The 14,037-nt window shown below is 46.7% G+C and overlaps 1 protein-coding gene across 1 annotated transcript in view; it reads left to right on the top strand.

The window, feature by feature from the left end:
* Positions 1-4,150, top strand: part of MYRIP (myosin VIIA and Rab interacting protein) — a 123,256-nt gene extending 119,106 nt beyond the window's left edge. The window contains exons 16-17 of the mRNA XM_081160157.1: positions 562-680; positions 2,092-4,150. Of these exons, the coding sequence (XP_081016283.1) occupies positions 562-680; positions 2,092-2,124 (152 nt within the window). The 3' untranslated portion in view covers positions 2,125-4,150. The remainder of the gene's footprint in view (positions 1-561; positions 681-2,091) is intronic.
* The last annotated feature ends 9,887 nt before the right edge of the window (positions 4,151-14,037 follow it).

Below are 14,037 nucleotides of genomic sequence, written 5' to 3' on the forward strand. Positions count from 1 at the left end.
CACATGTAGGTGAGATCATGTGGTGTTGGTCTTCCTCTGCCTGGCTTATTTCACTTAGCATATTACTCTCCAGGTCCCTCCATGCTGTCCCAAAGGGTATGTACTGTGTATCTGAGAACAGCCCCCATGGTTTCTGGGCAGCACCTGATAAACACAGCAACCTCCTTGCAGGACAGACGAGAAGGTTCACAGTCGGTGGGCGGGACAAGGGCTTTAAGTGGCCGCACGTCAGTTCAAGTCACATCTCACCATCAGACGGTTTTGGCTCCAAAGTTATAAATATGTGCAATTCTTAGAGCCTTTTATATATCCGAATGGCAAATAAGAATTTATGAACTACTTCGGATTACCCACAAGCTGCCTTTTCCCAGGAAGCTACTTAATGATGCCTTCTCTGGTTCGTTATTAAAAATAAACACAAAATAAAGGCTCAGTCAGACCCTGGACCAGAACGAGATCCCACGTCTGGGACAAACCCCCGGGTAAGCTGGACACCTGGTGTCTCTTCCGTAACAACCGTCCAGCCTCTAGTGACTCTTATTCTCGTTTGTTTCTTTTTAGCGGAGAAAACGGAGGCCTCTCTGGTGACTGCCACTAAAACATTCAACCGCAACTTCATTCTCCAGGGCTCCTCCACAAACAGGACTCGGGACAGGAAAAGCACCACCAAGGGCTTGATGGTAAATGTCACCTCTGTCCCGATGCCCATCACCTTCCCTGCAGACGGCACCTCCGTTCTGTAGCCCTTCTGTCTGTGGCTTCCCTGGCGGAGCCCCCAGGTGCACCCTTTCTGCATGGCCTCGTGTCTGTTGGTGGGTGGTAGGGACCTAAGAGAGGTGACAAGCACCTGGCCTGGTATCGCCGACCTCTTGGTATCTGGATACATCCTCTCAGCTGCGTCTCCGCCTCCGTGGAGAAACCAATTTTGATATAAAAGAAATAAAGATGCAGACAGAAGAGTGCAGGGGCGGGCTGAGGCGGAGGAGTCTTATGCTGTGTTTCAGCCACACCCGGTCTCCCGTAAATCCCCTGTGGTCCTGAGAAAAGTCAGCAGCTGCCCCTCAGGGAGGCAAAGAAACAAGGACAGATGTAACCTGCCGCCTTTTATGCCTCGCCCGGCACTGCCTTCCCCGCTGTCCCTCGTTGCCCCTGTCACGAAGCTCCGGGCAGTGGCACAGTGCAGTCCACCGCATGCCTTCGGGCCGTGGGGCCTGCGGCCCGTCGCCCTTCCTTCCCTGGCCAGCATTACCCCTGACCTTTCAGAGCCCAGTTACGTCGCTCTGGCCGGCCCTTCAAAGAGCCAAAAGAGTCATTGTTATGCTAACAGAGTAGACGGCTCTGTTATAACAGGGAGGGAGCCTGTTATAAATCGGGTAGTTAAAAAGGAATTAGCGCTCACGGGCTGGGAGGCAGGCCAGGGGCTGCCGGGGGCTGCGGGGCAGGGACAGGAGGTAACCGCTCAGTGGGTAGGAGGCTTTGCTTTACAGCAACGGGAACCTGCTGAAGCCACAGAGGCGGTGGCTGCACTGCTGCGAACACCCTAAGTGCCACTGGGCTGTCCACTCTCAAATGTTCATTTTATGTTATGTGCATTTCACCTTCATACATTATTTTTAAGAGTAAATTACCTTTAAATAACCCAGAGGGGTTAAAAGTGAAAATATGGACAATTTTACTAAAGAAACGCAGACAAAAAAGAAGACACAGCTGTTACTCTCAGACGCAGTAGGAGTCAGGACACGAAGCGTCCGGGAGGAGAGGGAGGGCGTGTTCCTTCTGGTGGCGGGAAGTAGGTAGCTCCGGAGCCTCCCTTGCTCTGGCACACGGTAGAGCAAGACAGCTGGTGACTTCAGGTTTCCCTTAGTTACGATACTTACCTGGCTTTACGCTTCACGAAGGATTCACGTCCTTTCCAATAAATTTCAGGTGGCTTAAGATGCGCATGTAAAAAAATGCATCACTTTTTAAATATTGTGAACGATTTAACGGGTCGATGAGCACGAACACCTTTTATGACATGAAAGGCAGAGCTGCTTTCACCGCCTCCCAGCACTTCTGCCACCTGCTGACAGTGTGCTCGTTCCCGCTCAGGAGCCCACTCGGGAGCCCGCCGTGATGTATTAGCGCCACGGAGCTCCACTGCCAGTGACCCACTGCCTCCGGCCCTACACGACAGTGCCTTGACCCAACAGCCATCGGAGACTACATGGATCTTCACCCGAGGAGGGGCCTGGGGAGCCGCAGTGCACAGGGCTGTCCCGATACCTCACCCAGAGAGCGGGCCAGGCTTCGGCACCGCGGTCTCCCTGCTCTCTGCCTTAGGCTCCCAGGAGAAGCCAAGACAGAAAACCACGATGCCGGCTTCCAACAGCAGAGCTCCACGTCCCGTGATGCATCGTGTCCCTGTTTGCTTTGCTACTGTCTCGTCTCTGTGGCCCTTCTTCTCCGATCCCTTTGATTTGACTAGAATTCCGTATCAACGACTTGTCCAAAGAAAACCGGCTGGGGCGGGGGAGGGGGGAGGGGAGGGAGAGGGGTATGATCATTTAACTCATCAGCAGCTCTTATTAATCTCTCACAAGCATCCCTGCCTTGCGGATGCCACGGGAGAAGGTGAGAATGCCCTGTAGTGAGCACTAGGCCCGTCCACACTGGAGAGAGCTCGGCCACGGAGGACGCGGGTCTCCCTTCGCCGCCTCCTTCCAGCCGAGCCCCAGCCCAGCGCACCGCCCCTCCTTCCCGCTGCTTTGCCCTCACAAGCCCCAGGATGGAAAACCCTTGGCTCGCCCGTGCCGTGCCCGGGTCCCCCTGGACCAGTGGCTCATTGAGAACTTAGCTCTTCCTTGGACGTCCTGAGACTTTCCCCGCTCTGGATCACAGAGGGGCTTGAGAAAGCCACATGGGCTAACTTTAGGGCACTGTCCAGACCCGCGGCGTGGGTCAGCGATGACCGCATCTCGGGGGGCCTAGCCAACGCATCATCGCAGACCACAGCCACAGGAGGAAATGGCCTCCAAAACTTACTTCCCAATGCATATTCAGCAAAAATAGGAAAATGACCTTAGAGGCAAAGATAGTTCAGGAATAGCCAAAACCGTGCCGGATGGACTGTGAATTTAATGGACACAAGAGCTGACGCTAACTCCACGTGTCTGGTCTCAAATGCATGACTATGTAGACCATGTTTATAAAAGGAAATGGAATTGGCATTCCACTCGATTGATAACTTTTCTAATATGCCCTGAGTCCGAGGATGAAGGCAAAGACGGGAGGCAGGGGAACAGTAAGGCTGATGTTTATAATCATTCTCGTTTTAGTCCTTAGAGCAGCCCTATTCGGTAGGAATCCCCATTTCTCAGACTTGGAAACTGAGGGCCAGGGAGGTTGATGTGCCATCACGGCTGCAGGCTAAGTATAGCTGGAAGGCCTCGCCAGAGCCTCCCTGGGTCTGTGTTCCTCGCTGCCGGGCGCGGCCCCAGCCCGACCTGCTGCCCACGTGTTGTGATGCGTTCCTGATGGGGGTCTAACCATCTTCCAGTAATTCTTCTTGCTGACGCTGCGTGTCTCCAGCAGAAACGATGCCTTTGAAATAAAGTACATCTTTGGTCTTTTGCTCTGCTGGTGTGATTCAAAGGAAACAAATGCAAATTTGAAAAACACAACAAAAAAGGTCTGAGTTCTGAATAGAACCTTTTCTTTAAGGGCATGAAAAGCAAGTATTGTTGTGTTACGGTGTTAAAATATTCAGTTTTCCTTGACAAAAAAAATGTGTACTGTGAGCCTTGCAAAAAACAAGACACAAAGCAAGAAAAGCAGCAAGCAGCCTGCTCTGTGGCATTTGAATTTTTATAAAGGTTTCCTTGTGCCAAAAAAGTGCAAAGATTTAATTTACTATTGAAAACCATAAGCATATGTTATAGTTCCAGAAGAATTATTTTGTCATCAAGTGATTTTGATCTTCCGTGTCAATATTTATATTTAGATTAATTTTTATAAATGAAAATATTTTAATGGTTTGAGAAAATGAAGCCGATAGGACCGTACCTTTGATGATTCCGGAAAGTTACGCTCGCCTTCCTGTCACATGCACATGGCTGAGAATTACTGTCTAGAGAAATGAAGAAGTAAAAGTCATTTCTGAAAACAGTGTTTGTAGGTGTGTGATGTTTCGTTTGTTTGTGTTTGCTTTTGGTTGGGAAAGGCTGGGCGCCAGCCTGGTTAGGGTCTGGTAAAACCTGCTGCAGACTGCCCACTTGCACTGTATCCTCACATTTGGAAGAGCTCAGGGGCCTCTCTGGAGCCTCTTTCAATAGGGCACTTATCCCAATGGTGAGGGAGGAGCCCTCACAACCTACCACCTCCCAAAGGCCCCACCTCCCAATATCGTCACCTTAGGGATTAGGTTTCAACATAGGACTTATAGAGGGACACGAACCTTTAGACCATAGCATTCTCCGGCCCTTGGTTTGGACTTGGCCAAGTGACTTGCTTTGACTAATGAGATGTTAGCAGAAGAGATCCATAGGGGCTTGAAATATGTTGATGGAGTTGGGTTTGTCTGCTCACGTTTTGCCATTCACTATGAGAACATGCCACAGGGAGCCCGCTGGTCCACGGAACAGACCCAGACCCAAGATGCAGCTTGCAGCCAAGCTCCGGAAGCCCAGCCGAGATTAGCAGAGCTACGCCAGCCAGCCTGTAGACGTATGAGCAAGAATAAATCACTGCTTTTTTAAACCACCAAATTGGGGGGGGGGTTTGTTATGCAGCAATAGCTAACTGATACACTACCTGAAAAGTTAGTTTTATCACCTTAGTTTAACCCATATGCCAGAGATAAAATGAAGATGAATATCAAAAGTAAACCCACATGTCAGTATCAAGGATGTATATAAACAAACATTGAGCTACTTATTTTTGATGTTTCACAATTTATATATGAAACTTCGGTTACATTTTTAGGAGGATATCTATCTATCTCAATGTGTGCTTGGGTTGATCTTTCACAAAGGGTCTTCTATTCATTGAAGTTTTTTTTTTTTTTTAAATATATCTTTATTGATTTCAGAGAAAGGAAGGGAGAGGCAGAGGGAGACAGAAACGTCAATGATGAGAGAGTCATTGACAGGCTGCCTCCTGCACGCCCCCCACTGGGGATCGAGCCCGCAACCCGGGCATGTGCCCTGACCGGGAATCAAACTGCGATCTCCTGGATAATAGGTCGATGCTCAACCACTGAGCCACGCTGGCCAAACCGTTAAAGTTTTTGATAAAAACTTTATAAAGCACAGGAGACATTTGGTAGAGCCCTTTAAAAATAACTTCTCGCATGACAGCCGCTCTATTTTCTCCCAGAAGTATTTCCCATACAAAATTTGCATTTAACAGAACAGTTGGTTGCGTGAGCCTTCTGTCTCTGCAACTGAGTTATAATTATGATAAAGTGCAGGTAAATAGAGTTGCATTTTAAAGAGCTTTCTAAGAGCTGGGAAACTTTAATATCTACTTCAAACATTGGAAACCTCAAAGAAGTTGTTCAGATGGATCCAGTTTGGTGGAACCAAGTCCTAAAATATAGGAAAATATGTTTTGTATCAAAGCTGTCACGCTTGATAAAGATGAAAGCCTTAAGGCCGTGCCTCTCCAACTTTAATGGGCAAATTCTGATTCGCCGGCAGGGCTGGATGGGGCCCACGATGCCGCATTTCTGACAAGCTCCCCGGTGATGCCGATTCACTGAGCAGCAAGGTTCAGCAGGCTCCCTCCGAGAGTCCCCTGCAGGAGCGAGGCCCAGTTACCACAGTGCGCACCTGCTCACCCGTGCCTCTTTTGTGACTTTTCCTCCCTTCATTGTCTCAAGTCCCCCTCCCTCAGCATCTGGCGGAACTACAGCCTGGAGACAGACCACCACGGCCACCCCAGGTGAACCAACTCTGCTTTAAGCACTTGCTCAGTTCCAGGCTCTTTCCTCAAGGGGCTCCCAGGTGAGTGCGGGAGAAGACAGGCAGCATGGGGACAGCTTAGCTGGGGCTGTCCCCAGAGCAGACTGATGGCCTTGAGACCGTGAGAGTCGCCTTCTTCTCTGTGCACCCCGTATGCCTAATGACAAGGAGCAACGCTGGCCCGGAGCCACGACGTGCTCCACGCAGGTGTTAGGTGGTGAGGTGACAGGATGAAAGATGCCATTGCTGCCCTCATTCGCTGCGCAACACGGTAATTACTTAACTGAAAAGGAAAGGGCTCCTTGCAGGCCGCGGTGGTGTTTCCTCTTGCAACTGAGTCTTCCACGTGCCCTTTCCTGTTCCCTGTAATGACGATCATTTGCACTCTCAAGCCTGTCCTGTCTGATTTATTCTTTCCCTTTGTCACCCATTTCATGGCAAACCCACTGGGAAGTCAGAAAAAGATGTTCACGTTTGAGGAAAGCCAGTCTTTGAAAGGGGAAGGCCAGACAAGTCTCCGCCCCGTCCACACAGCCCAGGTGTAATGAAGGCACCGACAAGGACCGGTTATGTGAATGCACGTTTCCACCCATTTGCGATTCGGCCTCTGTGGAACCACCTTGCTGATGAGCAGGTTGGAATCCTCAGTCCGGCAGAATTGAGGGTCTCCTGTCTTTAAATTACACCGCTATTGTCCTTTCTGTGTCCAGTAGCAACTCTTCCTGGGGACCCTGGGCTGCTGAAACGCTGGCTGTGAGGTGCAACAGCTCTGATGTCACTCGGCCAGATGTCAGCTTGGTGCTCGTTGGCTGGTGAGCTGTCAGATGACAAAGGAGTAAGTCACCCCTTCTTGATTTGAAGCAGCTAGGATTGTGCTCTCCTGGCCTCTGTTCTGTCTTTGATTGCGTGGGGAAAGCAGCTCACTGTGGGCCGCGGACCATTAAAGCTAGAACCTTTCTCAGCTCTGCATCTTCCCACATTATATTCATTCTCCTGGAATGCCCCCCTCTGACATTGAAAATCCCTACCCACCCTTTAGTAAGGCTCAACTCAACTGTCATCTCCTTTCTGATGGTCCCTGACCCCTCCCCAGCCCAGGAGAATCCTAGTGTAACCCAGATCATTGGAGGTGGGAGTCGGCTCCATGCCACTCAAAATCTAGCTTCAAATCTACTCTGGTTCAAACCCCTAATTCTATTTCCTGTGAAGCTTAAAGCCTTCCCCCAAAAGCCTGTGAATTTGTGCTTATGGAGTTTAAAGGTTTCTGGTGTTTGCTTCCCTGTTGTAGCCTCTATTCTGCACGGCATCGACCCAGACAGGAAATTCAAGCCCTTCACCATTTTCACTTAAAATAAGAAAGAATGACTACCCACCTAGTAGACCTCACTGCAGGGCGGAGGGGCAGCAGGAGCTGGTGGAGGTGGGTGGGGGCGTGAGGGTCAGACACACAGCCTGTCAGCTGGTTAGTATCAGAAAAGCCAGCGTAGATATTCCAGCTTCTCCAAGTTCTCTTTCCAACCAACAGGGGGCTCCAGTGCCTTGGCCCCACTGGCAACTCAGGCCACAGGTGTCCCACATTCTGGCCCACTTACCCAGACAGTGCTCCGCCTGGCAGAGCGCTAGCCCTCTCTGTTAAGGTGTCACTTTCTACCTAGGTACAGGTGTCATTTGTATACAGAGGGTTTTGATGTCCCCCCAGCACCATCCCGTGAATCACAGGCATCACTGATGTACACAGCTGGGTCGATGTGGTGCGTTTTGTCTTTAATCCATGATTAATGGAAAGACACGGAAAAGTTCAGGAGGGAAGTGACCTAATCAGTCATTAGTTTTTTAATCACTTTGATATTTTAGTGTAAGGAACCCACTGCAGCAGGGCGGAAATCCGTACTGAACACCTCTAATCCCCACCCCTGGCTCATCCTGCCGCCTTCCGCGTGGTTCCCCCGCTCCTTTAGAGGGCCTCTGCGGGCCTCTGCGTTCCTTTATTTTGCCTGAATGATTCGCTTGGGGTTTGCGAAATCTGTTCCTCCTGTGAAAGTCTTTGTATTTCCTTGGATCTTGAGAATCTATATTATACCTCGAGGCTCTTAGCCATGCGGGAGGATCAGAATCCCCTGGGTGCTTTTTAAGAACACAGGCCAGCCCCATTCCCCTTCCAAACCCCTAATAGTTCACGCAGGCCTGTTCCCTAACCACCTTCCCACCCGGGCCCAAGGCAATAGTGAGGCTGCAGGTAGGTGCTCCTGAGTTGGAGGCACACGAGCCAAGCAGAGAGTGGGGAGGAGGGAGGAAGAGGGCGAACGGCCCCAGGTTTCTCACCAGGGCTGCTGGGCCAATGGCAGCTCCATTAGCTGAAACAGTGGAATCAATACGGGTAACAGGAGCACTTTCTTTTGCTCTGAGTTTGCTCAAATTTTTGAACTGATTTTGCAGTTTCCTCATGTTTTAATTAGGTGCCCTGGAAGACACCTAACATGATCATTCTGAGTAACTATGAGGCCGCTGGAGGGCTGGTCGTACATTTCCACCGTTATTTGCAACTTAGCACCCCAGCTGTACAGCAGGGTGCCCAAGCTTCTAGCTGACAATTGGTGTTTTTAAAACATCCTCGCTCATGCACGAAGACACATCTCATTCCATCTGTTTCTTCTGCTAATGGTCAGTGATGTTCCCACAGGCTAATTACAGCAATTAACGTAGAAAATAATGTGTTTACTCTGAAAAGCCAGATTTGGTTTTGTGACTGGGTAGTTTTGATAAAAACACAACTGTTTCTAAGAGGGTGAAGGTCTTCACTTAACGTCTTTTTTTAAAGCCACATGAAATCCCTTTTTGCAGTTACCATGAAAAATGCTATTGAGGATATTGTCTGTTATATTGCCTGGGGTCCTTTATTTTTAATTTTGGAATTATACGCCAAGAAGCAATGACACTGCCCTCCAAACTCGGTGCTGTTACTGACAGCTCTACAAGCTCTCATGTTCTGATTGAGCGTTATTATTATTATTAAAGAGGCCTAATCATCAAAGGGAACTAAGGTAAGCTGAACTACAGAGATTTTTTCTTTTATTTAATGTTTTATCACTGTGCTGTACACCTGAAACACTAATGTAATATTGTATGCCAACTATAATTGAAAATGTTTTTTAAATGTTTTCTCACCTTCTCCTTGTCTACCCTTTTCTCAAAGTTGCTTTTGATGCAGAATAACTTCCTATCTTTTTGTTTCTTTAGCTCAACAGGAAATTCTAATGTGTTTCCATTTTGCAGATAGCTTATTGCAACCAGTGTAGTCCAAATAAAAATGAGCTGAGACCCTCTCTGATCTCATGAATGTGTGAAAACAGCTGTCCCCTCTATTTCAGCTCTGTCCCCTCATGTAGACACCATGATGCCCCTGAGTGCAACTGTGAAGATGCCAGGTTGCGAGGCCCTTGAGAGCTCTGAGAGGAGAACAGGAATAAGCACCCACTTTCCGGGGCAGAGGCAGCGAGCGGGGAGGGGAGCTCGGCGTCCGGGCGGGGCTTGTCCCACCTGAGCGCTTCAGTGCGCTCATCCAGCGGGAGCGGGGCAGCAGCTGGGAACGGACACAGGAGGAACGGGCCTTGAGAAGAGAGACAATGTAGGAAATCACCGCCGTCGGGTGAGGAAAGGAGCGCCGGGGCAGGGCAGTGCGGAGTGCGGAGTGCGGAGTGCGGAGTGCGGAGCCGCTGCCCACCTGAGGGGTCGGCCCAGGGTTCAGGTGAGGCTGGCTGAGGACCAGGGCAGGGCACTGAGCCCCGAGTGGCCCACGGTGCGCACTCAGTCCGCGCGCTGCTACTGCGCTGCCGCAGGAATGTTGTTTGCTTAGATGAGACACAGTCCTGTCAAAAAAAGAAACAAAACCTTGGGTGAGGTTGTTTTACCAACATTGTAAATCCATTAAGTACAGACAATGCCTACAATAAAGTGAGATTAACGTCGTGAAAATGTAGAGCATGTGGCCTAAGAAACTGACAAACCGTGGAGAGGCCGGTATGGGTTAAACAGGGCTTGATGGGGCCGCGGTGCCATAGGGCTGCCCCTCGCTCGGTGTGGCTGTCCCCGAGCCCTGCGCAGCCTGTAAGGCAGGGCTCGCATGGTTGGCCTGGGATTACACATTGCGGGTGGACTATGACATGGGTGTACTGAATCTATAAAATAGCTGGTGGCTCAGTTCAAAGAGGAACAGAATCAATAAAGTAGCTTTTATATTAAAGTGAGCTAAGAAAAGAATTCAGGGAAGCTATTATTACATTGACAATATCAGCAAAAAATCTGAGACTTGGAAAGGTCACCGTTCTACCCTTGCAGTAAGAAGCAACTCTCCTGTATCAATCACCCCACTTCTAGAAATCCTGAGATCAGGTAACACGCAGCTTTAACTCCCACACTGTGGCCCTTCCCTCACTGGGGAAAGGGGGACGGAGGGGGCGGTATCCTTGGAGCATAAAATCAGGTGATAGGTTAAAATCAATTTTTTCCATCTTATTGAGATGACCGTAGAGCTTATGTCCTTTCATATGTCAGTGTATTGGGGAAGGGGGGGATCAGTCTCTTCACAATGAGGCAGAGAATCATCGTGTCTTTAACTAGAAGTTAAGCCTCAATGAAATGATACTATGGCTTCCCAAAGGTATACAATTAGTATCCTCCTTCCAAGAGCTTTTTTGAAGTTAGCTGACTCATGACTTTTGATTCCTTTCTTTCCCATGCTGTCAAGGGGGCTCATCTCCTCCATCTGAGAGATGCTAGGTCTCCACCTCCTCAAGTATCACCAAGTCTCCATTCCTCTTCTCAGTGTCCCAAGGACTCTCCGACCTTGCCAACTAAAGGCAACTCCCTGGTGTGGTCTTGGTTATATTTATGTTGTAAAGACCTGTTATTTTGATGCGTTAAGGACTTGGGGTGTGGAGGGTTCCTCAGCCCCTGGCTGGTGAACAATTCTATTCCTGCAAAATGGCAAATCCTGTATTGAAATCCTTATATATTAAGTTCTGAATCTTTTACTAGTTATAACATACTTATATTGATTTTTCCTGGCACTTCTGGGTTAATATTCATTTTTATATAATGCTGACTGGACTACAGTGTATGACAGTCCCAATTTCTCCACATCCTCATTAACACTATCTCTCGATGGTAGCCGTCAAAAGTGGGATCTCATTGTGGTTTTGATCTGCATTTCCCCGATAGCTAATGAAGTGCGCCATCTTCTCATGTGCTTATTTAGCCATTCGTATATCTTCTTTGGAGAAGTAGCTATTCAAATCCTTTTCCACTTTTAAATTATGTTTTATTATTGAGTTATGAGTTATGTATTCTGGATACCACTCTCTTATCAGATATATGATTTGCAAAATTTCTCCCATTCCGTGGGTTGTTTCACTTTCTTGATGGTACCCTTTCAAGTACAAATGTTCTGAAGATGCCTTTATTCTGCCTTCCTTCTTGCATATTATTTTGCATAAATATAGAATTTTGTGTTCAATATCTTGCATGTTATTTTGTCTAAATACAGTATAGGACTTCAGGTTGAGAATCTCAGGATTTTGAAGATGTCCCCTGATCTTCAAGACTCCAGTGGTGCCAGTGTTTAAGCATGGCTTCCTCCATCAGTTGACTTCCAACTGGTTATTTCCTTCAGGAAGGAAATATCTGACCCATTGATGGCACGCCCTTTGTTGTCCAGTGCTGAATTTATTCCCAAAAATATATATTTTCTGACATTATTAGGGGCCTTTTGGTGGTGAAGATGCTGAGTGAGCCATCAATTACTGTTCCCTTCTCCTAAAAGATATTTAACCCTTTATTATCACTCTTACCTTTAATGAACTTTCACTCAAGTTCTCATGGTACTTAAGTAGGTTTCCAGGGACATGATTTTACTTTTGACCTATGTGAATAGAGATGATGATGATTTTTGCTGTAACAGAATTCTGTTATGTTCAATGATAAGTAAAATAAGCCCTTAGTATCATGTATGTAATGTTCAAGCATTTCATTTATGTCATACATTGCTAATATAACAAGTAATCATGATAAGCTGAGATTTTTGCTGACTTTTTCTAATTGACCTGAACACTACAGAGTGTCCAAAAGGTCTAGAAATATAACGTATCTATTGTACTTTTTCAGAATAGATAGACTGGACCTATTGCTTCACATTTACAGGTATTTTACCTGGAAAGTGTTCTGGAGATTGAAAAATATCATTAGAGTATATTATTTGAAAATGTAGTCCACCTTTATAAAATGTGTTCACCCTCATGTTTCTTGACTTTTCAGACCCCCAAAAAATTACTGTTTGTCCAACTCTGTGAATCTCACTGAGGCAGTAAAAAGACCCTAGAGCCTCTTCCCACTGGGGGGGCAACCTATGGAAAGATAAGGACCCAAGGCCCTAACCTGACAGCACGTCCTCATGACTAGCAGATGTAAGAAACAGGTGCATAAAACCCACCATTGTCTTCATGGCAGAGAGACTGCTGGGATGCTGCCCAATACATCACAGTGTCCCCTTTATGAGGGCCCTAGAAAAATACCTCCTGTGGTTCAGGGCCAGGCAGAGTCATTCCTCCTGCACAACTGGTATGTTCTCACCCTGTAGACATTGGATTTTCTAGTTCATTTCTCTATCTTTCAACCATTAGGACAGTAAGAGCCAGTTTAGAGGTCAATCTCTAGCTTTGAGGGCTTTTATTTATTTTTAAATCTTCCCTGATTCCTTTAGTCAATACTACCGCTGTATGCTAGCGATCTAAACTCCCTTCTGAAATGAGGTGGAATATCATCTCCTTAAACTAGACTGGTACCATTCAGAACTAAAAATGCTAGGTTTTAAGTACTTTATTCCTTTTATAACTTTACATATAGGTCAAATCCTTTCACTCTAAACCAGTGCTGTTTGATAGAAATAGCATGTGGGCCATGTGTAATTTTAAATATTCTAGTAGCCGCATTTTTAAAAGTAAAAAGAAACAGGTGACATTGAGGCGGTTTAAGTCTTGCGAAGGTCAGTGTGTACTTTATAGTTGGAGGACATCTCAATGTAGACCAGATACCTGTAAGTACTCTAGTGGTTCCTGTACTGGACACTGCAGGTCTAAAGGCAAAGGCTATGAATGACCAGCGAGCCAGGAGAGTTTTTAAGATAATAATCACAATGGTGTCTAACCTGTATTCATCCAACCTGGAGTTGGATGAAGATTTCTAAGCTGCTGGGGGTTTCTGATATAAACACTAGGTCTAAGAAAGTTCTGACAGAGGTAATGACCATGAAAACCCTAAGATTTCTGGACTTTTTAAACTTCTTTTTCTTCAGTGGCCCACTGTTGGCTCCTTCTCAGAAACGATGTAATATCAAATGGTTTTGGACAGCTAGAAAGAAAGAAAACAAAGATGCATTTTGTTTATTTTGCACTTCATCTAGAATAGTATTAAAAATTACTCTAAAGCATGCTTCCAGGAGTATAAGACCAAAGAACAGAAACCACTGTAGCTGTAATCAACAAAACAACAATTTTTTAAAAAATTTTTCTTGTTTTGGAACCAGCTCTAAAACTTCACACCTTAGTTTGGATAATAAATGTGTTAATCATTTAAATCAGGACTAGGGGACAAAAAGTGTAGTTGGATTCCTGAGAGTTAGGAATTTTATTTTTTCGGCAAATTATTTGACCTACAAAAGCCCCCATTTCTACATCTGTTAAACAAGAGTAATAATTACATCATAGAATGGCTATGAAGATTAATAATACTGTAAATAAACCCTACAACAGGCAAACAGTAAGCACTAAATGGTACCTATCACCATTGTTAATTACAAAAGATTATTAAATCCAGATACTCTTAACCGGGGGTCTGCAGATCCTTGGCCCAGGGATAAATTGTAGGGGGCAGAAGGAGAATTCCTAAAAGTGGAGAGGAAAAGGGATTACACTTAAATTTTCACTAACTTCTAAGCAAAGTGTAGCACTTCCTTTATTAGGATGCTGGTGACATAACAGTAGTATTAGAAGGGCCTGTGACTTTGTCCCAATAGAAGTCACAGATATTTTCCTATTTCTGATGT

Source organism: Miniopterus schreibersii (genome assembly GCF_964146895.1).
Source record: "Miniopterus schreibersii genome assembly, chromosome: 15".
Classification (NCBI taxonomy): domain Eukaryota; kingdom Metazoa; phylum Chordata; class Mammalia; order Chiroptera; family Miniopteridae; genus Miniopterus; species Miniopterus schreibersii.